We start from the raw sequence: 27523 nt of genomic DNA, 5'->3' as shown, positions 1-27523 counted from the left end.
TATTAGTACATACATAGAAAGATAGATAGTGTTTTGGAACAGGTGCTTGATGCAACTATCAGCTGTCTCCTGTCTTCCTCAGTATGCGATAAGTTACTTATGTTTTGCATATGTATGCTGTTATAGGGAAGCAAGAACTCTCTCCCCTTTTCATCCTCTTACCCCTGTTTCACAGCTATCTGTCTGTCAGTGTTTGCAGTATTGCACTATTACCACTGAGGTCAAGCTTCCAGCCCTGTGCTGATTCTTGTGTATTTCCCATTATAAACTGTACTGTGGGTAAATTCATACAACCAGTGCTGTTTTCTAGAAAAAGAGGTGTTGTACCTCACCATGAACACCTCCCTCATTCTCGTAGAATGGCAATGGTGCCCAGCTGAGAGGTGCCAGAACTGAGTTCTTCTAAGTTGTGGCTGGAAAAAAAGACTTGCATATAACTATATTCATTTATTCATTTTTTGCAGTAACAAGTGAAAGCAAATAAATTTCATTTATTTTATTTTTCATAGTTCTAAACCACTTTCCCAGCAAATACTTTCCCGAGTTGTGTTGTCCAAAATATCACAAAGCTTTTAAGGCACCTTGTATCACTTCAAACATAATGCATTCTGAACATGCAGCGTACATGCTAAGATGCAAGTCATCATGCGTGTTGATGTGAGGCATCAAGTGATGCACATTTATGTGTAAATCAGCTGTTAAAGAATGTGAGGAGACAAACATGATCAGCACCTTCATTTTCTCTTCTTTCAGACTATCAGGCTCTATGTATACACACTCGTATTTACATCCAGTGTGCTGGTTTGGGAAATGATGAGCACACAGCATTAACCACAATCCTTTCTCTATCCCATCATTTCTTATAAAGTACTGTGTTTTGATTAGTTTTCTCCCAAACCAGCTTCAATCCAAATTGAGAAAAAGAACTACAGTACTTTAAAGCTGGTAATTTACAAACAGCCTATGTAATGCTACATAGTTTTCAGTGGACAATGCAGGCACTCTTACTGTTAAGACAGATATTTGGGCATCAAAAACAAAACATTGAACTCCTGTCTTTCACAATTTGCATACATTTAATCCTTTTTGAATTATCATAGGTACTAGGGTAGGGGTAGACAGCATCTTAAAAAGAAACATCACCTTGCCGACAAAGATCCGTATAGTTAAAGCTGTGGTTTTCGCAGTAGTGATGTATGGAAGTGAGAGCTGGACCATAAAGAAGGCAGATCGCCGAAGAATTGATGCTTTTGAATTATGGTGCTGGAGGAGACTCTTGAGAGTCCCATGGACTGCAAGAACATCAAACCTATCCATTCTGAAGGAAATCAGCCCTGAGTGCTCACTGGAAGGACAGATCCTGAAGCTGAGGCTCCACCTCATGAGAAGAGAAGACTCTCTGGAAAAGACCCCGATGTTGGGAAAGATGGAGCACACAAGGAGAAGGGGATGACAGAGGACGAGATGGTTGGACAGCGTTCTCGAAGTTACCAGCATGAGTTTGACCAAACTGCGGGAGGCAGTGGAAGACAGGAGTGGCTGGCGTACTCTGGTCCATGGGGTCACGAAGAGTCAGACACGACTAAACAACAACAACAAGGGTAGGGGTAGGGAACCTCAATGGGGAACTGCAGGCCCTGAGGTTTGATGCAGCCCTTTAGGGTTCACTGACCCTTAGAATTTGCCCTAGGCTACACACCTCTCGATTGCCCTGCAGCACCTGTTCCGTGAGTGCTTTTGCCTTGCTCAAATTGGTCCTTGAACGGTGCTAATGCCCCCTGCTTGCCTAGCAGGAGAGATGTTTGGGTAAAAACCTCTGACTTTTATGTGGTTGGAAGGAGGCCTGTGCAAAAATAATAGTCATCTCACTTGCCCTGCACACTTGTGCCTCTGACTCTGCCCATCACTGCCACATTCCCCACCACTATCACAGGCTGTCTACAAGGGAATGTTCTTCTTGGGCTGAAGAAGGTGCCCCTGTCCTAGGAACCTAGTGGTGTGGGCACATGATTTCTTATTACAGCTACCATGGAAATGTTTTATGAGCCGTAGACTGCATTGCACCTTTTCAACAATGCCATGCTAGGAACTGGACTCAATGAAGAAATTGTTAGCATAATGAAAATAGGCAGGCTTAAGTATACAAATGGCCAAATTCAAGTCACCTAGTGTGTTGCTGGAAGCCAGCACACAGACTCCTGCTACCACAGTGGTGGTCTTCCCACTCCCCCCTGTGCTTCCCCCACATCTGCTTTGGAGAGTCAGAACCCCTCAGAACAATACATGGGGAGACTGTTCATATGACCTGAGCCACCTACTCCGGTGTTTAGCTCTCACTTATTTTTATTTCATTTATTTCATAGAATGTATATACTGCTTTATTGTAAAAAAATAATAATCATCAAAGTGTTTTATAGTCCACTATATACAAACATTTCCAGTGCCTTCCATATTTATTAATTAAATTATTTCAGCCTTGCCTTTTGTAGCCAAATGGCTTCCAAGGCAGCTTACAGAGATTTTAGAAAATCAAAAGGCAAAATGAAATGTGCAGTACAATACCAGAACAATATAGTTTTTACCTGACATCTGAACGCCAACTGTGAGGAGGCTGAATAAATATCTTAAGGTCGAGTTCAGCTGCTGGGCATCATGACAAAGAAGACCTTCCACTTTACAGCTATGCTTCTGCTGGTTTTGGGGCTCAAATCATGGCCTACATTAATTATCGTATTTTTCGGTCTATAAGACACCCCAATGTATAAGACGACCCCTATTTTGGGGGACTCCAATTTAAGAAAATGGGGGAAGATGGTCCCCCAAACTTTGGACATTATTTTTTAGGGGGGGAAATCTAGTCTTATACATGGAAAAATACGGTACCTGAGTGCCAGAAAGGATCATATGAGAAGGCCCAGGTAATAACCAGCACATGCTTTTTTAAGGGGAATGCAACACCATCCAAGCAAATCACACACTTTTATCTCAAATAAGCTTTCTTAAAACCCCCCAGACTATCACTGTCTTGCCTGGATAATGGCAATATAAGATAAATAAGAATAAGTATAGGAAAAAGCCATTTTCTTTTCTGTTAAAATGCCAGAATGGCCCTTTTCTTTCTTCAACATCTGATGGCTATCCAAAGTCTCCAGAGATTACAGAGAATGCTGCATGATTGCGCAGAGATTCTGCTCTGATGGCCATTGCAGCCCTCTGAGGAATTCTAAAATAAGATACACTGTTGAACAGGTCAGTACTTCAGAAATAATGTGAGCATTGCTATTAAAACGTTTTAGGTTTAATGCCACAGCAACAATATAGAACAGCAGGAAAAGTTCCTTTTGCTGCTTATAAATCCAAACTGCCTTTGTCTTTAAAGCTTAGTATATATATTGAGGATGAGAATTTTTTTGGAGGGGTGTGGTTGTAAAAAAAACATTTTAATTGAGCATCTCCAACTGAGCACAAGATTTGAAATTCCACTACACACTGTCCCAATTATTATTATTACTATTTTTATTTATTTAATTCATATACCACCCTATACCCACAGGTTAGAGATTTTTCCATTGGCTCTGTAAACTTGTCTTTGTTTCAGTTGAGAAGCAACATGCAAGATTCCAGAAAATATTTCTAAAAATAAAATAATTCATCATCCTCATTATTCAGTATGAGGAATGTCTAGCTTCTCTTGTTAAGATACTGTGTGTGGTAGAAAATGGGAACAAAATTCCAGTTTGCTTCCCTGGTTTTACCATCTTTTCAATAATAAATTTCTTAGAAATAGGTTGGATCCAGACTTGTATCGGGTAGACTCCTGCTAATAGGATGCTATAGTTCCTCTGCAGCCCTGTATGTCTCCTGAAAACTTGATTGGGACGTTGTGAGGGCCCCTGGGACACTGCAGGGGAGAATTGCCATAAACTAGCAGCCCCCTCAGCCCCTAAGTTACTGTCCACAGTAACTTACAGGTAGCAGGACAGGAGCCTCAACTGGATCAGAGTCCAGCCCATGAACAGAGGAGACCTTTCCATTCATGAAGGAGATATCTGGATCTAACATATTGTTTTAACAAAAATTACTAAATGCAAAATGCATGTGCCTACTATGGAGCCCTATGTATCGACTGTCAAATATTTAATAACTTGCACATCAACTATTAAATGCCATCAGCTACCAAATGTCAATTAATGTCAAATACTGGAATTTCTTTGCAAATGTTACCAAAACTTCAAATATTAGAATATTAGAATTTTGACATGAAGACAATTGAGACTTTTTTAAAAAAGAAAATTATTGTCTGCTCTAGTGCTATGAACCACTGTTTTAATGTGATAAAAAATCATAAAGATTGAAGGTTAAGCAACAACCTCCATTTCTCCTACTCACTATGAGAGCATACTGAGCTTTTCTGTTAGTAATTATGATAGAATAGCATTAGCGTTTTTGACCAAACTGCAGGAGGCGTGCTCTGGTCCATGGGGTCATGAAGAGTCGGACACGACTAAATGACTAAACAACAACAAGCATTAGCGTTATTGTTTCTGGATTTTGCAGGTAATTAATATTCCCATGTAGAAGGGAACACACACACCATTTCTATGAAAACTTACATCTCACACTTTTGATGTCTACACACAATTCCGGGCAGCTTACAACAACTAAAACTAGCCATAAAATACAATAACATTCGGAAACAAAAACAATAACAGAATCAGAGTAAGTTCAGCCATGAATAAAAACTTACCTATCTGATATGTGTGTTAACCCATTGCAAATTACCAAATTCATCATAAAATGTAATGCTTAGAATCCATGCTGCATGGTCAATGGTTGCCAAATTCAGACCCATTGACTATGGATATAGCTGTATGTAAGAGCTCTGGGCAGTTACAAGGTATGCAGAATAAATGTATTTTCTGTGAAGTGCAGCAAGAGATGTGCTTGCCACAGCAGGCAGAAGTACGGGTTGGGGGGAAATGGCTGGTCAGATACTGAAACAGCAGCTGCAGCATATTATCATGCTTCTCTAGGCCTGGGCCAAACTTGGCAAGCCTAGCATATTCTGGACTTTGAATTCCCCCCACCTTACATCCCTACATCCCTTGTAAAGGTATAAGCATTCAAGAGCAGAATAAAGTGTAAGACTTTTATGCAGTGAATATCATTTTAATATATTCAAAATACAATTTAAAAATAATGGCAACATTTAAGTGAACGCATGAAACTGCTTATAATGAGGAGATCACTTCTCTACCCACGCTAGTCTGAAAGTGGCTCTTGGAGACCTCTCATCTTTTTTTAAGCTTGTTCACTGATACCCTTTGGCTAGAGATGCTGAGATTTGAGCCTGTGGGTCTCAGAGGTGACATGATTCTGACTGGAGCTTTGTGAAAAATAACACTACTTGTCATGCTCCTATTAAACCATGCTTCTCACCAGGCTTGATAATTCCAGTCATCATATCTGCATATTATATGCATATATGTGCAACTGTAACCTGTTTCTTAAAAAGCCTTTTCAAGCGGAGGTGATTGGGAAGCAGCAGGTGTGTGCAACTGTGTCATCGTTGTTTTCTTCTTCTTTGGGGATCACTCATAGCCAAGTAAGATTGTCTTCCATAAACACTGTTTTGACAATGAATCCATAAGTGACTGTGGAGGCCAATTCTGGACCCACACATCCTTCCACTGTGGGGACATTGGTTCCTGGGCAAGAGTTGATCACCGTGTGGATTTGCCAAGCGTGCCTTCCTCTTAGCTCGACTGTGTATGCACATACATGCAGGGACAGCCCAAGACATTTTGCTGCCTGAGGCAGACAAGGTGGCACCTCCCACATACAAAAGCTGACTGGACTGTAGTTAAAACTTCCTTCAACACTGGTGACAGGATAGGATCCTTATCACAACTGAAGCTTCAGGCCAGATTAGGAGGACAGGAGAGAACATGTGGCAACAGAGAAGAATGGGTGGATTATAGCTGAAGGTGGCTGCTTCTCCCCCTCAGCATCCACCATGCGAGGTGCTTGCCTCACTCTGTGAAATGCTGGAGCTGTACCTTCATGCATGCTTAAGTTTTTGCATACCTATGACTTCCTCACTCATGTGTTTTTACATATTTGAAACTCTCTGAGGGAGAATGTAAAGAAGCATTAAGGTAAAGGGTTAATCACCCTTCCTGTTACTTCTCTAGTACTACTCAGTAAGTGGCTTTAAAAAAAAGGGGGGGGGAGGCACTGTGTTATTAAACCACATGCACTTGCACCTAACATGAAATTTATCCCTAAAGTATGTGAATATTTTCTTCAGTTGCACTATGTAAGATTAATAAATAAAAGGAAAAAAACCTAGTCAACCTATTTAACAGGACTGGAAGAACAAAATGCTGCTGAAATGACAGGAGTGTTGCCATGTTAGCAAAACAGTGCTTTCCTATTTTTCAAAATGGGTGAATGTGTGGCTAAGCCATGGCTGCTGTTAAGGTTGAAGCGAGCAGAAATTGGCCTTGCTTCTGAGAAACTGAATGTTTCCCCTCTGTAAATAATTCTAGCAGTTGTGCAGCTTTACCAGCTGCTGTTAAGCTTGAGGGCAAAGGTTCTTTATATTCTATTTATTATATGAACTGTGATATCACAGTATGGATTTGAGAAGACACAATACTAACTGCTTCATAATAGCATCTCTTTCTGGAAAGGCTCTAGCTGAGTGGTTAGAGCAGCTGCTTTGTATGCAAAAGGTTCCAGGTTCCATCCCCGGCATCTCCAAGTAGGGCTGGGGGGAAAACCTCAGTATGAAACCCTGGACAGCCATTGCCAATCAACATAGATGGAACTGAGCTAGATGAGCCCATCTATAAGATATACTCAGTATAAGGTAGCTTCCTATATTTCTATAACTATTATTAATCAAAATATTGCAGGTTGAGTTAATTGTATATTTTGTATGTCTTGCATTCTTTCAGAATGCTGTTACACAACTCTATGTTGTGACTTCATTTGGAATACTGTATATATGATTTTTGGTCATATTTTGTACTGCAACTTACCTTGATATCCTTAATTTCATGAAGAACAGGCTCGAAATTGAAATAAACAAATGTAATTGACTGCTTGCTATGACCTTCTAACAACTTTTTCTTTAGAAATGCCTTTCAGGCATTTCTGTAACCTTTCAGATCAATTGTTACTGTGTGTTGACTTAAGCATTATGTGTGCCTGGCTAATTTACTATTACAATGTTTCAGATGGGATACTTAATAATAATTAAACCATTTTGAAATCTTGTATTAATTTGTTATTGACATACTGACTAATACATAATGGAGACAAGTACAAGCTATACAGTGTAATAAATCACTATGAAGACACGGGAATAATTTCCAGTGTAATTTCCTCCTGAGATGTTCCCTTTTCCCTGTGGTTTTATTTTAAATTGAGAATGAGAAGCTCTGAATGATGGAGGTATTAAAAGCTCACTTCTCGGAACAAAGAAATAGTAACTGTGCCAAGCTGTTAAAATATGCTGAGATATATAGGTTAAAACCTTAAATAGATTCAAAATAGTGTGTGACTGTGGAACTGTCTGGTTTCCAAGCACTAAGATAAAGCTGTCTTTGAAGCTGGTTTGATTTAACTAATGTACTTATAAAAGATTTTCTTTTAACAGCTTGGGCACACCATTCTGCCTATGAGAAATTGCTCTCAGTATTTCAGTGTTGGGTTCTGAAAGCATTCAGGCCCAATTTTAAATATGTTTTTCAGGTTTTGTGTTTTTATATGTGATAAGCAGGCATGCATCTGATAAAGCTAGGCATATTAGTCAGGGAATTTCAGCCTGCACATTTTTTGTTTGAAAATAAAAACTGAGAGCTATGAAGTGCCATAAAGCTGTTAAGTCTGGTGCTTTGGGGTCTGTATTTACACATCAAAATGTGGCTGAACTCCGAAACCTGTTACATGTAGCTGAAATAGTTTGAGAATTGTAGTGTATTCTCCTGAGAAATATTGTGAAAAGGGATTTTGTTCATTGTAGGAGTACATTCTTGGGAGAGAAATGGTTCTGCAATTCTTATGCTTTTTGGTTCTTTAAAAATCAGCTCTATTAATCCAGCCAATATACAGTGGTACCTCGGGTTACAAACACTTCAGGTTACAAACTGCGCTAACCTGGAAATAGTACCTCAGGTTGAGAACTTTGCCCCAGGATGAGAATGGAAATTGCACGCCGGCGGCGCAGCAGCAGCAGGAGGCCCCATTAGTGAAAGTGCACCTCAGGTTAAGAATGGTTTCGGGTTAAGAACGGACCTCCGGAACAAATTAAGTTTGTAACCTGAGGTACCACTGTATGTGTGTAAGGATTGAATTTTGCAAGTATCCTCTTGCATCACTATATTATGAAATGTATCATAGTGAACAGCCAAAACCAATGACTGTTTTGGGAAATGCACTATTTTTTTTCTATTTAGTAACTGAAATGAGATATGAGATGGTAGATTCAATACCGAACTCTAAATAGAAGGCATGTAAAGATTTAAGGAGTTATGGAATAAGGCCCCTTGATTATAGGAATGCAGCCTAGAAAGGCTTTTAGAAATAAATCCCGACTAGCATGAAAAATTCCATTCCGGTGCCTAAAAATCTAAAGGCCATCTGATCTTCTTTTAATAACAAAAGAAAAAATATGCTTAACCCTTTGAATTTTAATTGAATGGATTCAGTGGGTAGTTTTACTACATGTTAATTTGTTACTTAAATTTAAAAAGATGGCATCAGTTTGTAGGTTCTGGAAAATATTTTAATGAGCCGACTCGCAATATCAAGAGTTGAAGTCTGTATTTCTCCCTAGGGTGGGTCATTTATTCACATCCTAAAAGAACTACTTCTTAGACCAGAAGATCAAAATGACACCATTAATTGCATTAATAATAATCTCAGAAGTAACGTGGCTAGCATGAACCATTATTTAACTTTGGAGCAGCACTTTAGTTTGCTTGTACTGTTTCATATATATGTTCTTAGTAATCCTTGCAACAACCCTGTAAGGTAGGTCAGCATAATCATCTCTGTGTTGCATATTGGGAGTGGGAGGGACACTGAGTCTGAGAAATAGTAGCTTGCCAGACAGCCATTTAGTAAGTTCATGACAGAGATATGATTCACACTGGGCAAGCTCAGCTCATATGTTTGCCTGCTCCACTTCATTAACTCTCATGGGCACAATCCAGTTGAAGTTATGCATCTTGAAGTTTAATTAAATTCTGTGTGAAAACTTTAAGCACATTCTTAACTCTCCCTTTGAAATCGGCTGGATTGCTTTTGACACAGATTCACAGAGATCAGAAGTGTTCATTGACATTGGCACTGGCTTTTACTGCACTTCTCCCCCCTTTCCGGCTTGCTTTGTATATTAATTGGTGCACGTGCAGTTCTTGGATGCCCCGAAAAGGATGAGTGAAACTCGTTACTGTCAGAAATATTCTCCCTTGCTTTAATGGCTGGTTTTTACTTATGCCCTGTAGATGTGTGTTAAGCAGTCATGTTTAATTCATTTGTACTTTAGAATATGGGTCATGTGTTTTCCCCAAACTCGTGATTAGACAGGCTGACAATTTCTGCTTAGATAAGACATGCTTTATTACAAAATGTAGATGAATCTGTTACCATGCCTGATACAGTTTTACAATCCATTCTGTCATATCAGAATGGTTTAGGAGGTTGCTGTCTTCCTAGTATTCTATTTTTAAAAAGAAAATGCCAGTATTTCCACGGAGGCACCATCTGACTTCTCCTGTCCCTGCTTTGGCAGCAAAATGATAATGGGACAGCCCTCAACATTGTTAGGACACTGTGTTCTTTTCAGATTGTTATAACACATGGGTGCAATTAAATATTTTTAAAAAATAAAACCCCTCTGCTTTTGTATGTTGGTGATACTGAAGCAACTTGCTAATTGTTAATGATATTGTAAAAACGACAACAAAGATTGTTGTCATCCTAAGATCAATGAGGTTTTATCCAAAATTGAAGATCAAAGAGAGCCATGTGTTTAGGCCACCCTGATTCATAAATCTGTGTCATGTGATCTCTGCCAGGTCTTACATGTTTTTATGGGCTATCACATAGGGGCACTGAAGTGTTAGGTAAAGATATAAGAGTGGTGAAACAAAGGAACAAGATGGTGAGGTTGTGGAATCTCCTAGTTTGCAGTTTTCTTTGTCTCCAGCCAAAGTGTGAACGCCTTTGCATGGGCATGCCTGCATGTCAGTGCCCCCTGGTATGTACACAAACGAAAACAAATTAAACCTTGTTAAGATGAATGGTGGGGTGGGGTGGTAGAAGCACTGTGAAACACACTGGAGAAAAAACAACTTCACGGTTCTCTAAGGCAGTAAAGTGATCTATCTCATGGACATCCTCTCAACTCTTTGCTCCTCAGTCCAGTTCCTGTCACTGTTTCTGCTAGGGGAGTGGGTGGCAGTGTAGTCTAAACTAGGGGTCAGCAACCTTTTCCAGCTGCGGGCTGGTCCACCGTCCCTCAGACCACTTGGGGGGCTAAACTATATTTTTTGAGGGGAAATGAACAAATTCCTATCCTCCACAAATAACCCAGAGATGCATTTTAAATAGAAGCACACATTCTACTCATGTAAAAACACGCTGATTCCCGGACTTTCCATGGGCCGGATTTAGAATGTGATTGGGCCATATCTGGCCCACGGGCCTTAGGTTGCTTACCCCTGGTCTAAACCATTGAGCCTCTTGGGCTTGCTGATCAGAAGGTCGGCAGTTCGAATCCACACAATGGGGTGAGCTCCCATTGCTCTCCTAGTTCTGCCAACCTAGCAGTTCGAAAGCATACCAATGCAAGTAGATAAATAGGTAGCATTGTGGTGGGAAGGTAAACGGCACTTCCATGCACTTTGGCACTCATCAAAGTGTCCTATTGTGCCAGAACTGGTTTTGATCAGCTGGCCACATAATCTGGAAAGCTGTCTGTGGACAAATGCCTACTCCCTCGGCCTGAAAACGAGATGAGCGCCACAACCCCATAGTCACCTTTGACTGCACTTAACCATCCAGGGGTTCTTTACCTTTCTGCTTATGGAGCAATTGCAGGACATGTTGGAGGACATGCTCTAATAAGCATTTTCTTACTTTACATTAATTTTTCTGTCATTAATTACAGAATTACAGAATTATAATGAGGCATCATTTAAATTTAGTGTTAGTTGGAGTCTAATGGGACTTTACATTCTCTGAGAGCTTAAATATGCCAGGGTAAGTGAAAGAGAGTTATGATTCCCAAGTAGAATAGGTAACTAGAATAGATAGAAAAGCCAAGTAGTTACCACCTTTTTCTGGTAGAGTTCCTATTTCTTCAAATGTCATTAAACAGACAAGAATTTAACAGATGTGACTTTTTGCTGTTTTAGTGATAGAAGAAGCTGCACCTGCTACATTTCTGCCAGTCATGCAGCTTTTAAAAGCAGAGGACACCCAGAAAAATAAAAAAGATGTTAAGGCAACACTAGCTCTAGCACTTTATGAACTCTAAGATTAATAAAAACTGATTTTTTTTAAAAAAACAACCCAACAACAACTAGCTATTGAAATACATATTTTCTTGATAGTGGCAAAGCACAGTGTCTTATTTCTTTCAAATCCCTGTGCAAGGAAGCCCTGTAAAATGTATGAGGTGTGTGTTTGGAGAATCATGTCTCTGTTAATCAGTCCAGATTAAAAAGTGAGTTTCCCCCTCTCTTCAACTATCTGTGCTAAAGCATTTTACACAAGGACAAGGAGGTGGAGCCTTGTTCGTTCATCACAGCACACAGCTCGCTTGCTTTCCCTTTTCCTCGCCTCTGTGTGTGCTTTTCTCTCTTCCTTGGAGTAGAATGAACAGTTTTCCTTTAGACTCCAGATTGCTCTCCACTTTGCAGTTTGGGGTGTACACACTGCAAGGGCAAGGACGAAAATAAAGCTGTAGATGCCATGGGTCAACTCTGCTGCTATCCTTTTGGGAGAGATGAGGAGAAAATCAGTAAGTCTGACTGCTTTGTCTAGTGCCAGAGTCTTCCTAAATACTGGCTGCAGTATTCCAGAGTGCTGTTTAAAGCTGGGGAAAGACAGCTTTCTTTATTTGGGGTGAGGTTCCCCCTTTAAATTAAATACTTTGCTTCAAGAGTTTGAGTGCAGGTAGGTAAAAGATAAATGTCTGAATATATAGCTATATATGTTCAGTTTATTAGATTTGTTTGTAACTGAGAGGAATTGTATTCTGATTACTCTTTGAAGGTTGTTTTGTTAGTGAATAGTAAAGATGATATCTTAACAGTGCATCAGGGTGTATATTTGTTTAACTTACCAGGTATATACTATGGGATAGGGCAGTATTTGCCCACTAAAGACTAATCTCTTTTAAGGGCAGTGATTATTAGCCAAATGTAAGAGACATGGAGGTTTGAAAAGCCAGAATATTTTTGTTGCTGTTATACTTTGAGGATGAGAAAATGATTCAATAGCACTTTTGTTTATTATAAATGCATGGCATCCATACAAATACAATATTCTTTTTGGAATAATTACTAGATCTGCTTCTATTTTAGTTCACATTGCAGTGAGTTAGGTGCACCAGAGAATAAAATTGTGCTAACAAAATGTAAGTGATTTGACTTCAGTTCTCAGATTTATTTATTTATTATGTGCTTTAGTGCAATATTTGTACCAACCTTGGCTACATAGTGACAAATTTACAGTTGACTTTTTACTAACCAAAATATTTCCAGTTTTCCTCTTAGAAAATCAAGCCACACCATGTCTGTCACACTGTTTCCAAATTGCTTTAATCAGCTTCATATATTTGGTCCTAGCAAACTTGGAAGGTGTCCGTTAATAAATAGAATTAATGACTATGGCTAAGTTTGTCTACTCAGAACTAAGTCCTAGTGAGTTCAGTGGGACTTATTATTAGGTAAGTGGGGTCAGGATTGCAGCCTAAGGCTCCAGTGCTATAACACTTACATGGAAATAAACCTCTGTTAGCTGACCCATAATATTAGATGTGTAGTCCCATAAGGTAGCCACTTAAATATCTTTCTCCTAATTATAGATTAACATTTTTTAATGCAAAAAAGACAATGTTAATGTGGAATAAAAGATTGTACAATATATTTCAAATTATTTCACAAGCTTCTGTATAACAGCACACCCATAAGAAACCAGATTGTGAGCATTTTGGCTTGAGTTGAGGGCGGGGGAAGGAGTTGGAGAATGCAAACAGGTTGTCCAGAAGTTCAATGTTTGGGTGTAGGATAACAGCTGGATTGAAGTTAGGTTGGATGGAGAAAGTTGAGAATGGGTTGAGCGTACAAAACATTGGGTTAGATGTAGACATAGTCATGTTTAGAGTTACACCCACTGAAATAAATGGGACTCAAGTTAGTCATGACTGACATAAGTTCTGTTGATTTCAGTGGGTCCTCCCTAAACATGACTAAGTCTGAACCCAAACCTTGGCATCACAAAAGAGTAATATGAAGACAAGATTGGGTGACATATCATGTTCTAAGCAAATAGCATATTGTGCAAGAAAATTATCCAGTGGGAATAATTTGGCCAATGAAGAAAATATTCTCCTCAGTGATACCAAGCTGACCTAACAAGCTGTTAGGATATCATGATGCAGTGGGCAGAGGCTTTGTTGTTGATGCTTATTACCTTATTAGCTCCCTAGGAAAAGGGTAACTGTTCCGAAGGCTGTGTGGTACATGATTACTTACCGTAAATACAATACTTTCACTACAGAAAGATGTGGATTAAAAGGGATATTTGGTTACATCATTTCTATATTTTACATAATAGGCAAAGCCAGGGAGTAACATTATACTCCTTGTTTTGTGATGAGAAATGTAACTTCCAGCTTTTATATCCAGTATATTTCAAAAGGAGCCAGAGACACATTCAAACTCCCCTTCTAGCTTTTCTCTGCCACCCCCCTCAGTCATTAAAACTATGTAGTATATGAATACTGTTGAATGCAGTATTTGCAAAATCAAACTTTATCACACAGTTTAGATTGTTAGCTGTATTTATTAGATTTAGAGGAGATGTTGTTGGACTCCCATCTCCCATCAGCTCCACCCATCATGTCCAGTTGTCAGGGATGAAGGGAGTTGTAGTCCAGCAACGTATGGAGGGATAAGAGTTCCCCACCCCTGGATGACCACTTCTGGGCCATAATATGTATACAGGAAGAAGGCAAAGTAAGCTCAGACACAGAACAAAGAAGAGAGTTGTCCAACTCAGTAAGGTAGCACACTTGTAAAAGTACCACCTCAGACTGCAGGTGGAGGTTCAACATGATTGGATGCTTTCTGCCATATAGAACCTTGCCTATAAAAATCTAGCATGTCTGGTAGAAATCAACCCTAGGTTTACTCATTGGCACATTGTTTTCTGTATACAGGGACTTTTTCAATGGAAGAACATTAAACCCTTAAAGCCATCACCTGCAGCCTAAGTAGTACACGCCAGACACAGGTTTAGCACCTCGACAAGGGTGGTCAATATACAATCACCAGAGTTAAGTTAATCAGAAATGAAATTAATCAGAAATGAAAGCCAGGAAAGGTTCTGGTATATGCTTATGGAACTGGCAGGTGGAACAACCAGTGGGGTCCTCAGGGTGGCTTGGGTAAGAACCACAGGCTATTTCTGCTTGCTTTTTGTAGCAGCCTCTTGAAAGCAGAGACCAAGAGGTCACAGAACCAAATGAACTATAAAAAGCCGTGCCTTATTCCAGGCCAAATGGCAAAATTGACAACTGAGCCTTGGAATTAACAGTTAGGCAGGTTGATGAAAGGCTGAGGAGAAAACGTCACTGAAGGCAAATTTTGTGAAAGAAGACAGGGAGGTCGTCTTGGAGAGGGGGGAATTTTGGCATGTGGCAGCAAATATTAATTAGCCGAGTTATAAAGCATTTGGGAAATAGTGCATTAATAATATAATATAATATAATATAATATAAATGTCTGGACAATTCTATAGACAATGTCTGGATACAATTCTATAGACAATTTTATATGATAAAGCAGTTGCCCATCATGAGGCAATTTACAATAAGGTATGACCCCACCCCCAAGCCAACTCTGCACACTCACAGCAGATAATGGTCTGCTACAAGGCTAGCAAACACAGTGCCTTCCAGACGTTATGGAACTAACATACCATCAGCCCCAGCAAGCACAACCAATAGCCAGAAATGATGGGAGTTGTAGTTCAACAGCTTTTGCGGGCACCATGTTGGCTAGCAAGGCCACTCATGCCGATCCAGTTACACGCTTGCCATGTGCAACAAGTATGAGTTTCACTTGACCTATGTTGTGAATAATGAAAATACTCTTGAATGGTAAGGCATTTACAGTGGGAGTGTGTGTACTTTCTGCAGGTCCACTTAGCTTCAATTTATTGGCCATCACCAGTAAGTCCAGGCACTGGTTCAGCTTGTACACGGCCTCTCCTGAGTCATGTTTAATGGAGAAATAGAGGTGGGTGTCATCAGCATACTGTTGACACTGTGCCTCAGATCTCCTGATGATGCTCCAACAGTTTCATACGGATGTTAATTAGCACTGGAAATAAAACAGTGTCTTGCAGCACCTTGCAACTGCCAGGGTGTGGACACATATTTCTCCCAGTGCTATTTTCTGAGACCAGTAGGAGCAGAACCACTTACAGAACTGTGTCTCCAACCTCCAGCTCACATTATAGTCCACAAAGATACCATGATCAACGGTAACAAAAGGCATTGATAGATCCAGCAGGAGCAACATGGTCACACTCTCCCTGGATCCGCCCAGTCTGCCCCACCCCCACTCCCAATTTACACAAGAAGCAAAGATGAGCAGGTGTCAAGTTGTGGGATGGAGAGCCACAAGCACCTTGCCCACCTCCTCAGACCTTCATAACTGGAACTGACCCTGCATAATTTAATAAGAACACCTCCCCAGACACTGGCATCAAGATCAGCATAAAGACAAGCAATTTTGTTCTCACAGTGCCTAGCAAACCTATCACAACAGAACTTTGATATGTCCAGTGCCCCATTAACTGGGGCTGGTGCTATAAATACATGAGAGTGAAAGCTAAAGTGTATGCAAGTGTCTGTAAGGAGGAAGGTACAGAGACTTCTGCAAATTTATATCTCTGACGGATCTGAATATGTACTCCATCACAGTGTTCCAGCCATGCAATTTGCCACTGTCCTGGAGTAATCAAGGGGCAAAGTGTACTGGAAGAAATAGCATAGCACAGCTTGGCACACTTCAACTAATCAGCTGGTTCACATGGGAAGGGGGGAATTTAAATGGCCAAATTATGATGCTGACTTGCATATCTGATAAGGAGGCTAGTACCATTGTGGTATGTCATCCTAAGCTTGGCTACATATACTAAGAAAAGTCTAGAATTAGTAGAGGACATTGGGATGGAAAGGGGGTAAGGGAAATAAATAGAGGAGGAGCACAAGGGAAATGACATTTTAAGACCGAGCATGACTTAATAAACTTAAGCTAGCAGGAGCCAGAACAGTGAGTCCTGTTAGTACAATGGGGCTCTCCTCCACATTGGCTCTGGGGGGTGGGGGAAATTTCCAAAACGGGGGAAGAGAAGGGAGAATATTCCATGAAGTAAGCAGGCGCTCAGGAGGCCATTTCCTTAGTGCACGTGCACCCATCATTCTGAACCTGACATCAGATTTTGTTCTGGTTCAGCCTCAGCATATATACTGGTTTGTGAAGATTGTTGAATAACAATTCAGCTTCTGTTGCATTGTGGGGAAATATAAAGGTCTATCCACTGTTGTATTCTTGTTTGACTATGTGTGATGTCACCTGCTAATCAGAGCTCCTCCGGACACCGGTCACAGGAAGTGTGCAGAAAGAGCAGGCATTATAACCCAGGAGTGTCACAATGAAGCACCATAGCCATTGCATGCATGCCCAGCTTTCTCCTTGCCGTGTTTTACCTGCAGAAGTGAAGTGCCCCAGTTCTCCATTTCTCTCTTAATAGCAGGAAAGAGAGAAGGGTCTGGTGGTACCATAACTCAGTGCTGCCTTTTCCTGATTGAGAGGGCATATGCTGGGGAGCTGAGAAAGCCATGGGAGAAGTATGGAGTAAATGAATGAATGAAGAGGTAGGCAGCAATTTGCTGAAAATGTATTTGCAAGACTGCAGTGTTTTGTTGTATTCCTAACCAACAAAGTGTCATCAGGGAAATGGCTTTTCTTTAGTTTGTCAAGTTTCTGTATTCCATTTAAGTGCCCTTGTGAAAATGGTAGATGGAAATGTATATCAAAGGCTTTATTGCTAGTAATTTACCATAACAAGTAAATTGTCTCAGTGTGGAAATAATTTTTTGTGGTTAGCTATATGTAAGTATAGACTTGTAAGAATGCTTGTCAGCAGTAAAAGGTAAAGGTAAAGGTACCCCTGCCCGTACGGGCCAGTCGAGTCCGACTCTAGGGTTGTGCGCCCATCTCACTTAAGAGGCCGGGGGCCAGCGCTGTCTGGAGACACTTCCGGGTCACGTGGCCAGCGTGACGAAGCTGCTCTGGCGAGCCGGCACCAGCGCAGCACACGGAAACACCGTTTACCTTCCCGCTATAAAGCGGTACCTATTTATCTACTTGCACTTAATAGTGCTTTCGAACTGCTAGGTGGGCAGGAGCTGGGACCGAAAGACGGGAGCTCACCCTGCCGCGGGGATTCGAACCGCCGACCATGCAATCGGCAAGTCCTAGGCGCTGAGGTTTTACCCACAGCGCCACCCGTGTCCTCGCTTGTCAGCAGTATGCACACACAAAAACAATTCTTTTTATCTTCTATTCATAAACAAAACCTTTTCATTGCTATTAAATTATCTACAGGTGAAAGAAGGCAATGGAATACAGTGTGATCTTGAAAAGAATCTGTAGTAAAACTGGTGCTTTTGAACTTATTCATAACCAACCTGGAGTCACAGGTGAAGACTCAGGTAGCAAGAACCCAAGTCGACATACAGAAAGTGAAAAGAATTTTTTGAACTGGTTGACAAGGCTATAGAAATGTAGACTATATTCAATATATTCTATCAATATATTCAATATTCAGAAAGTGATGCATGTTGCGGTAAATGTATATATATATATATCTTACCTTCACAATATATACAGATGAAATCTCTACTGAAAACATCTGCTTAATATACCACAACAAGGAGGCAGGGGAGGAAGCAATAAACAGACTATGGCAAATATAATACCCTTATGTATATCTAATGAGATGGACCTTTTCAGTGGTGGGCCCATGCCTGTAGAATTCCATCCCCACTGAGGTCTACATGCACTCTTAATTATATTATTTTAGGAAATAGGTTAAGATATATCTCTTCCAGCAGGCTTTTGAAGAAAGGTTAGGGTGAAGAATTGTTAGTTGATATCCCACAGTTGGATTTGTATGGAAGTGAGAAATGATAATGCAGCCTTTCCTGCTGTGTCTTAGAGTTGTGCAGTTCTTTTTATTATATATGAGTTGTATTTCATTGGATTGTTTTTATATGATTTTTACTGATATACACCAACCTTGAGCCTCATCAATGAAGGGTGGTATGAAAATGTAAGATAAACATACAAGTAGACAAGAAGTTGTTGGGGCTTTGTAACTGTGGGAGAGTTATAACTGAATACAACTATGAATTGTGTAGGAAGAATAATCAAGCAACACTATTCTCACTCCTTAGAAAGCATTAGAATTGATTATGTTCAGTATTGTGAGGGCCAATACAATAGATGCCTTTAAAAAAGGATTAGCAAATTGAGGGACAATAGGCCTGTCATGGTTGAGAGACATGATAGTCAACAATGGGTCTTCTGTATAAGTCTTCACCATCCTGGTGCCTCCATGTAGCTAGCTGGAGCTAATGGTAATTGTAGTCCAAAACGTCTGGAGGGCACCATCCTGGCAAAGGGCTGCTCTACTTTCAGTCTCAGTTTGGGGTATATGGCCATGGGGGAGAGAAACAACAGTACATTACTATCTCCATCATGCTACGAGTGTCCAGTTAGATGGACCTTTGGTCTGGTCCAGTCATGTAGCTTTTCTTATACTGACTCTTGGCATGTGTTTTGCAGTAGTGTTTCCTTTAATGCTAGAAACTGGAGTTCTTTATGGCCAAAGGTGACAAACTGTTGAAGGTGGGTAGTAGATGGAGTGTGGCAGTGCCATTTTGTATGCTAATATAGCTTGAGAAAATAGAAGAGAAAGAAAAGTGCAGACAGAAAAAGGGATTATTCCAACCGTTATGGTGCATAGAATTCTTTAAATCCTACTATGTTGTTTTTCTACTGTCTATTTAAAACATTTAACCTGTTTATGATTTATAAGCATTTCAAGGCCGTTATATGAGTGTGATGTGTTTCTGGTTTTTTTAAACTGCTATGGAAGTCCCCCCCCCCCCCGCAAGTTATTGTATCTCTCAAGGTTTTCATTCATTATTTCCCCTTATCACTGTATACAAAAGGCCATTCCACTGCAATTAGATAGAAAAGGAAAATAGGCTCTTTGCATACGTATTTTCTGGGCAAGAATCCTCTTTGTGGGAACATCTATTTCCAAGGCTGTTTGAGACATAATAGGTTTGCAAATTTTGTCTGTTTAATATCCCACCCTAGGACTGTTTCTTCACTAGGTGATCAAGACAAGTGTAAGAACGAGGACATAGGTAGAGTAATCTTATTATTACTATTCACTTATAATGCACTTAAAACTTTCTAGATGCTGTGCAGAGATGGCAAGATAAAGATTGCGCTTGCCTCCAGACTTACCATCAAATAGATATGATACAAAAGGGAAAAGGAATGGGGAGGGAAGATAAAAGCAAGCAAATTCAAAAACCAGTTCTCACAGTTATATATCCTCAACAGTATCACCTGGTCTGGACATGTGGGCCTTTCTTCCTTTAAAAATGCACACAACACATCAGCCCTTGATCCGCTGGCTGATGGATGGAGCCAGACTGCGCTTCCTTTCAGTTCTGCAGTCTCAGGGCAACTAGGCCCAGAGAGAGAAGCTGAGGTGGCAACAGTCTGAAGCTCACTTTCTTTGTGATAACCCATGTTGTTCTCTGTGGGATTTATAGGACTGCAATGCCTATGACTGAACACAAAAGAATCTAGAGTTCCTGTACTGTTAATGAATGTTTAGAAGCTGGAGTGTCAACAGGTGCAGGTTTCCTCATCCCTCTAGGGCAGGAGTGGTTGACCTCTAGCCCTTCAGATGCTGCAAGACTCCAATTCCCATCAGCCCCAGCCAGCATGGCCAGTGGCCAGGGATGATGGCAGTTGTAGTGCAGCAACCTTTGCCCTAGGAAAAGCTTGTGTCCATTGAAATTCCCTTTACCACGTTGCTATACAGGACGGAGCCCTCTCTCTTTTGTTCCTGGTTATCAAGACTAAACACTGATGTTGAAATCAAGTAAAATTCTGGCCAGGAAGTAAAAATGATGTTTTAATGGATGTTGCTTCCCTTCTAATGCAGTGACTAGTTTCACTTTTACTTCATCAACTGCACTGTTATTCATATGACTCCTTCCTTCATGCCTAGAGCTGGCAAATGGTTGATGTTTATTGGGAGAAGGTTTTTTTAGTTCCTTCACAAATTAAAAAGAATACACATGCGCACACAGTTGTGGCGCATGAGGTGGGGCACTGTTGCTGCGCTGTCCTCCTACCCAGTGCATCTGAGCTCATCACTACCTCAACCCAGGGCTTCCCCTACCTGCACTGTCACACTGCCCCACTCCATCCCAATTCCAGCAAACAGCAGCACCAGCACAGCCAAGAGCATGGCACATTGTCATCCCACCTCCTGCACAGTGACTGATCATGTGGATCCTCTGCATTTTAATGCCATAGTCTCTCCAATATGCTGTTTGTATTATTAGTTAGCACCTTGGGGGGGGGTCTCATTCTGACCAATCACTAACAAAAGATGCTTGCCATACTCATTTTAGGTTCAGGCTGCTATTTTCATCTGATAATGCAGAGAATTCTGGATCGGCTGGGCTCTAAACTCATGTTCTTGGTACTACATTACCAATTACTTTTGTTGCATTTACAAATTTAAATAGGGAGACTCTTCTGTCAGTGTGGCTATTTGCTTTGCTTAAATATCAGCAGAGTTGCAAGGCAAAGAAAGAACGATCACCAAGCTCATTTCTCCAGTTCGTTGTTGTAATTCATTCCTCGCTTGGAGTTTTATTATATTTGCTTCCTCATATTGTGCTGAACTCCTCTGCAAAGGATGTAGATTCAAGCCAACTTGGTGAAAAGGCATTAGAGGGCTCAAACAAACAGGAAATTTTGAGTTTTATTAATCAAATCATGATTGAGTTTTTGTGGTATGCTTTCTCCTAAGTCCAGCTGCCATAATCTTTCCATGGGGAGATAGTCTTCATCAGATCATAGTATTCTTTTTTTCCCTTTCTTTTCAGATGGTCACATATACTGTGTATGTTTGTTTGGATTGTAGGAAACCCATTTTGAACCTTTGGCTAACACATGGTGAATAGAACAATATGCTGATATACAGTAAAATATCAAGAAAACTCATGTTGTTTTCTTACCTTGGGGTCAATTTACACACAAATTACATGCTCTACTACATAAAGTTGGTTCAGGTAGGTAGCCGTGTTGGTCTGACGCAGTCAAAATAAATGAAAAAAATTGTCCAGCAGCACCTTAGAGACCAACTAAGTTTGTTCTGGGTATAAGCTTTCGAGAAGAAGTGTGCATGCACGCAAAAGCTTATACCCAGAACAAACATAGTTGGTCTCTAAGGTGCTACTTCCTGCCAACCTAGCAGTTCAAAAGCATGTCAAAGTGCAAGTAGATAAATAGGTACCGCTCTGGCGGGAAGGTAAACAGCATTTCCTTGTGCTGCTCTGGTTTGCCAGAAGTGGCTTAGTCATGCTGGCCACATGACCCGGAAGCTGTACGCTGGCTCCCTCGGCCAATAAAGCAAGATGAGTGCCGCAACCCCAAAGTCAGTCACGACTGGACCTAATGGTCAGGGATCCCTTTACCTTTAAGGTGTTACTGGACAATTTTTTAATTTTTTTTTTTTATTTCAACCACATAAAGTTGAGTACAGGAGGCTGCATGTCTTGCTTACTGCACATGGAAGGCTTTGTATGATGTTCCTGTCAACATGGCCAGCTTCCTCTAAAAAAGGGATAGATTGCATTGGCAGAATGTGTATCTAGTGGACTGTGGGCTCACTAATGCTATGCCTTCTGTGACAATTGTAAAATTTCCCATTGTTTTCTTACCTGTTTCATTGCGTAGAGCAATTCATATAATTACTGCACACCCATCATGGACATAGACTACTTCTGTTCCTGTCTGATCAGATTTAAAATGAACAAATAAACAAAAAACTATCATAGAATTTTAGAATTGCTTGTGAATGTACCTTTTTAAATTTCTAACTTCATTACAACAAAACCTAGCAATGACAGGATGCAGGACTAGAGTGCATATGCCACTTTAATATATTTTCTAGTAAAATAAGATGAAAATTTGCTGGTGCAGACATGCTCCTAATGAAGGAAAAAATGGGAGGGGAGAATGATAGTAAATTAAGCTGACTTTTTGATGTTTCACAAAACAGCATAGCTGAGCTTACTGTTCTAGGATGAGTCATAGCAATGTTTTAACAGCAAGACTCTTCTTCAAAATGTTGACAGACTACAGGCTACATATGTCTTGTCCTTTCTGGTTTTGAACTTTACAATTCTGTGGTATCATGTGCCCTGGGGTATATATTGTTATATCACAATGAGATAACTTTATATGGCTTTTGCACACAAAGACACAAAAGAACACACAATGACTAGGAGAAGATGCTGTTGCAAAGGTCGGCCTGGCTTGCCATGCTTATTTTGAACTGGAGTAAAGTTTCAAACTTGAGCAAAGTTTTAGATTCTACTGTTTCTATGGGGCAGGATGGATTGTCAGTTCTTAATAGGCACCAGGGGGAAATGTTCCTCTATATACAGGCCTTTGTCTGATTAGTCTATGGCCTTTTAAACTGAGAGCGGTATTGTTTTTGTGATTATATTATCTAGTTAGGGCAGTATAGAAATTTAATAATAATGAATAAATGATCAAGCCATTATAAAGCTTGCTGGAAAAAATTGAGCGAAGGCTCTTGAAGAATTTTCTGGCTTTGTCCAAGAGCTTCACTTTTAAGAAACTGTTTTTGTAATAAAGAGAGTGTATACATTAGATATTTGAGATGAGTTCTTTGAATAAATGTATGAAGCAGCTGCATGGCTTTTTATGTATTATTATTTGCTGCTAATTGTCTGTGTGCACCTGTATGCATACTTAACACATTAAAAGGCTGCTAAATGAATACATAAACAAAACAAGCCAGAAAACAATTCATGTTTTTGAATAATCCCAAGAAATTATGCTGAAAGCTAAGTAAATAATAATAATAATAATAATAATAATAATAATAATAATAATATGCATCTCTTTAAATCTGTCCAGCTAAAAGGCATCCATCTTGTTGCCTTTCAAACAATATTATTTTTCTATTTTGCCTAATAATAAGCATCTTGATTTTGGGGGTAAAAACATGCATATTATGTTTACCAACCAGAAGCATAATGTTGGAATTGAGTGAATGCATATTAAGTTGGGACCTGCTTGCTACTAACTTGGCTTATATTGCCGTAGTTTTAAAGAACTGTGGCAAACACTCCAAAGCTAATGATATACCAGAAAGCCAGTACCCTTAAAGCCTTGTTCATACATTAAAACTTATATTTACAGTTGATAATCCTTCCATGTATTAACCATGGAATCTGGCATTCAACAATTCGTGTGGGGCAAGTGCTGGCTCTGGCAAAATTAACTGTTCTTCACAAACTCATGCTGTACTGTCCTCATCTTGCTCTACCAGTACCCATTTCTCTTGCTGCGGCATCACTTTACTATTGATAGTTGCTCTGTCTAATCAGAGGAATATAGCACACTCTCCAGTGGCTGTACATGAACTTCTTGGGGTGTATTTTAACAATGTCCTTGTATTCACAGAAGGGTCTCTGATCCAGCTCCAGGTGTAATAATAGGAAAGAGGAGAGCTATTTCATTGATTCCCCTTTCTCCAACAGTTCTTGGAACTCATATATCTCAGCTCTGCTCCAGAGGGTAGAGGGACCCTGTAGAACAGCATAGCAGGCAGCATGTGAGGCTGCACAAAGGAGAAAAGGGGGAATGTGTGAAAATTGGCTCTATTCCTGTTCTGATCATGGAAGCCTCTGCAGGATCCAAGAACCTTTCATGAATGGAAGGATAGCATTGGCTATAACCCCTTGTAAGGACAGCAGAAACCAAAGTGTAGGTGACACAAGAAATCTGTTTTAGGGAACGCTAGAGAATTGAAACCTAGGGAAGCAGTCATTTTGAGTTCAGATTGTTGTAATAAGAAATGCACAATGGAAACAAAGTTTGTTCTGTCCTTTAGTCTTTTGTAGCATCCTTTTATATACCTTGCAGTTGCCATATTGCACTCTGTTTCCTCTGTCTCTCACTCCAGGGTTTAGAGAGGCAGTCAGTGGTCCTCCACAATAGATGCATTTAACTGAGATTTTGAACCCATTAGCAATACAGCAATCAAAAAGCAAAACAAATGTCCCCTTTTAAAATGAAAAACATAAATACACAGACGGTATTGTTAGTTTCATAGCCAAGTTTGAATTCACCGTGCTCAACAGACTTCTTAATTTTTTAATGTGTGAGATACAGTTTGGTGAGAAAATAAATATTGGAAAGTAGCTAATAGGGTGTTTTATGTATTATGTCATTGATTTATGGATTTAATATGAAAGAAATATAAATATCTGATAAGAGCTCTGGGATTTTTAGTTGCCAGTTCAGTTTATATATTATTTGTAGAAATGTATTCACACTAGAACATTAGCAGATTTTGCTGGCCGTGGGTTTTTAAAAGTATTTATTATAGTTTCTTTATGGGGTACTGATCAGGGCCACACCGACTTACCTTCAGCAATAGTGCAGCATCAACTGTTCCCAGATTATTCACCACACCAAGATTTATACTTTTATGTGCTGCTGTTTCAAAGTGATTGTCAAGGAGTAAACTGGGATTTGGATAGCATTTGGAACTGGGAGGAATCTAAGAGCAAAACAGGCCAACAAAACAACTAAGATTCATGAAAGGTCAGGGCACAGAAAAACAAAGGAGAGAAAGCAGCCTCTTTATGCTTCCATTTAGAGGGACTTCCTGGAGTTGAAACTAAACAGAGACATTCAGATGGCTTTGGGTGAGCTTGCACATCACAACTAGGTGAGGCTGAGCAGCTAGTCCCAATAGATGTGTACTACATGCCGTTTCCCCACCTGCACAGGTTTACTGATTTTTGTCTGTTGTGGTGTGTAGGTGAAAAGAAAGGGGCAGAGCCAGATGATGCAGAATTGCTGAGCCTCAGCAAAAGGCTGGTGGAGAATGCAGTCCTCAAGGCGGTGCAGCAGTACCTAGAAGAAACCCAAAACAAAAACAGACTGACTGATTTTGAAAGCCCAGTGAAAACTGAGGAAGCAGCCATTGGCAATTGCAAGGAAAGTGAGAATGACAATAGAAAATGAGTGCTTTGAAGGAGGCCAAGAAGGCATGATCCAGCTACAAATACCCACGACTCTGCTCCCTGGATCAGCTCTGCCGAGCTATCCTGGCTGACTTGAGTTGGGATTTGTGATTGTTATCAGGCACCTCATCTGAACAGAGGGATGCTAATTTACAGAGCTTCATGATAACAAATATCAAGGCTGATAAGAATAAAAAACAAACTACTGAATGATGGGAAAGATGGCAAGAGAGAGAGGGCCAGAAGGATGAAGAGATCTGACTACTAAAGTGCCAGCTTCGTTGTGTTCTCAGCTGTAGAAAAAATATATGAATCTCCACTGCTTTCTTTGTGTGACCTGTGGATACAAAACAAATGGCCAATGGAAGATGGGCTAGCCAAACTGGAAACAATGCCATTAATTTTTGTTTTGCAGAACTGGACAACTGTTTACTTGAAGTACAAAAGAAGACATTTTGTTGAATGAAATTGTCATTACTAACATTAATCATAGCTACTGTTACCCAATAGAATGGGAATTGTTCATGAATATTGTATCACTATGCTTCATTTCTAAGTAACATTTGCACCCTTAAATTATATTTTTGACTAAACATAACATTTTTTATATATTTAAAAGATTCATAAGGGCAAACTTGTTTCCCCCCCCCCCAGTCGATGGCATCTCTTTTTATTCGTTCCATAACATTTTAGGCAACAATTACTCATATGCAAAAATGTATCATTTTCCTCCTCTCTAGGGAAGAGCCATGAAGCAGATGTAATAAAGGAAGCCTTGCACAGAGAACTGTTGGCCCTGTTGTCCAAACTGAATCAGATAAAGGCGCTTTTGTCAAGTCCAGAGATTCGTATGAAAATGCACAAGGAACTGCTTGGAAAAGGACTTGTCAGTGGCAGCATCTGGGACAGTTTCACCAATCCTGCACCTTCAGTCTCTTAACTATAAATTACTGTTTTGTGAAACCCTACAACTTCATTTTTAAAATGAATAGCATTTGTTTACCAAATTTGCGTTGTTTTGTTTGAGAGGTGGGGCAGCAGTCTGTATAAAACTATATCAAAAAGAGTATATGCTGCAGCAACACGTGTTTCTAGAATACATATATTTCAGTGTGAGAGAGAAATTCTAAGTGATCCTACATTTTATGTGATCCCAAGAGGAGGGGGAATCTATTCTAAGCATTGTTTTTCTTCAGTAACAGTGTACATAACTGGCATCCTAATTTTTACAATTTGTTCTGGCATATTTACAAGTGAATGGAAATCCAGCACTATGTCCCAGCATTGCTTGGGCAATGTCATGGTTTGTGACATGTTTAGGCCCATCCTTACCCACCTACTGCTGGCACAGCAAGTCAGTGGCTGAGTGCATATGCATATGTGGCAACTTCTTGCACTAGCCATGCTTCAGCGTTTTAGTACAAATTTGGAAGTGCGGGAAGTAGTAACTGGATTATTACTATTGCAGGAAAGAAACGAGAGAGGAGCAAAAAAGAAGGTCCCACATGGATTGATTATTATATCCCTTCTTTTACTCTGATTGAACTTAAGGTAGCTTACAACTAAAATAGAAACAGCTAAAACATTATTATTATTTATTGACTTAGGCTCGTCTTGTGTGTTGGTTCTGCATAGACAATGCTATTCAATTTGCATCTACCAGATACCTGGAATCAGCATGTCAGAGGTCTAAAAGAAAGAAAAAAGGATATATCCCAGCCAAAATTAAGTACTTTAATGTTCCAGAGATTGTCATCACCAGTTAAATATGTTCTTCTGTAGAAATGAGTAAGATTCAAAAGTACATAGCAT

The 27523-nt window shown here is 40.0% G+C and overlaps 1 protein-coding gene across 3 annotated transcripts in view; it reads left to right on the top strand.

Moving 5' to 3' along the window:
• Positions 1-26718, top strand: part of AKAP7 (A-kinase anchoring protein 7) — a 75845-nt gene extending 49127 nt beyond the window's left edge. For 2 of the 3 annotated variants that reach the window (XM_083435079.1, XM_083435083.1), the window contains exon 8: positions 25507-26718. In XM_083435079.1, the coding sequence (XP_083291205.1) occupies positions 25507-25712 (206 nt within the window). In that variant the 3' untranslated portion in view covers positions 25713-26718. The remainder of the gene's footprint in view (positions 1-25506) is intronic. The other variant, XM_083435080.1, reaches the window with a different exon arrangement.
• Positions 26719-27523: the final 805 nt, after the last annotated feature.

This window comes from Podarcis tiliguerta, assembly GCF_965153285.1.
Source record: "Podarcis tiliguerta genome assembly, chromosome: 3".
Lineage (NCBI taxonomy): Eukaryota > Metazoa > Chordata > Lepidosauria > Squamata > Lacertidae > Podarcis > Podarcis tiliguerta.
Note: the sequence above shows the minus strand (reverse complement) of the source record. Positions and strands in the feature narration are given on the sequence as shown.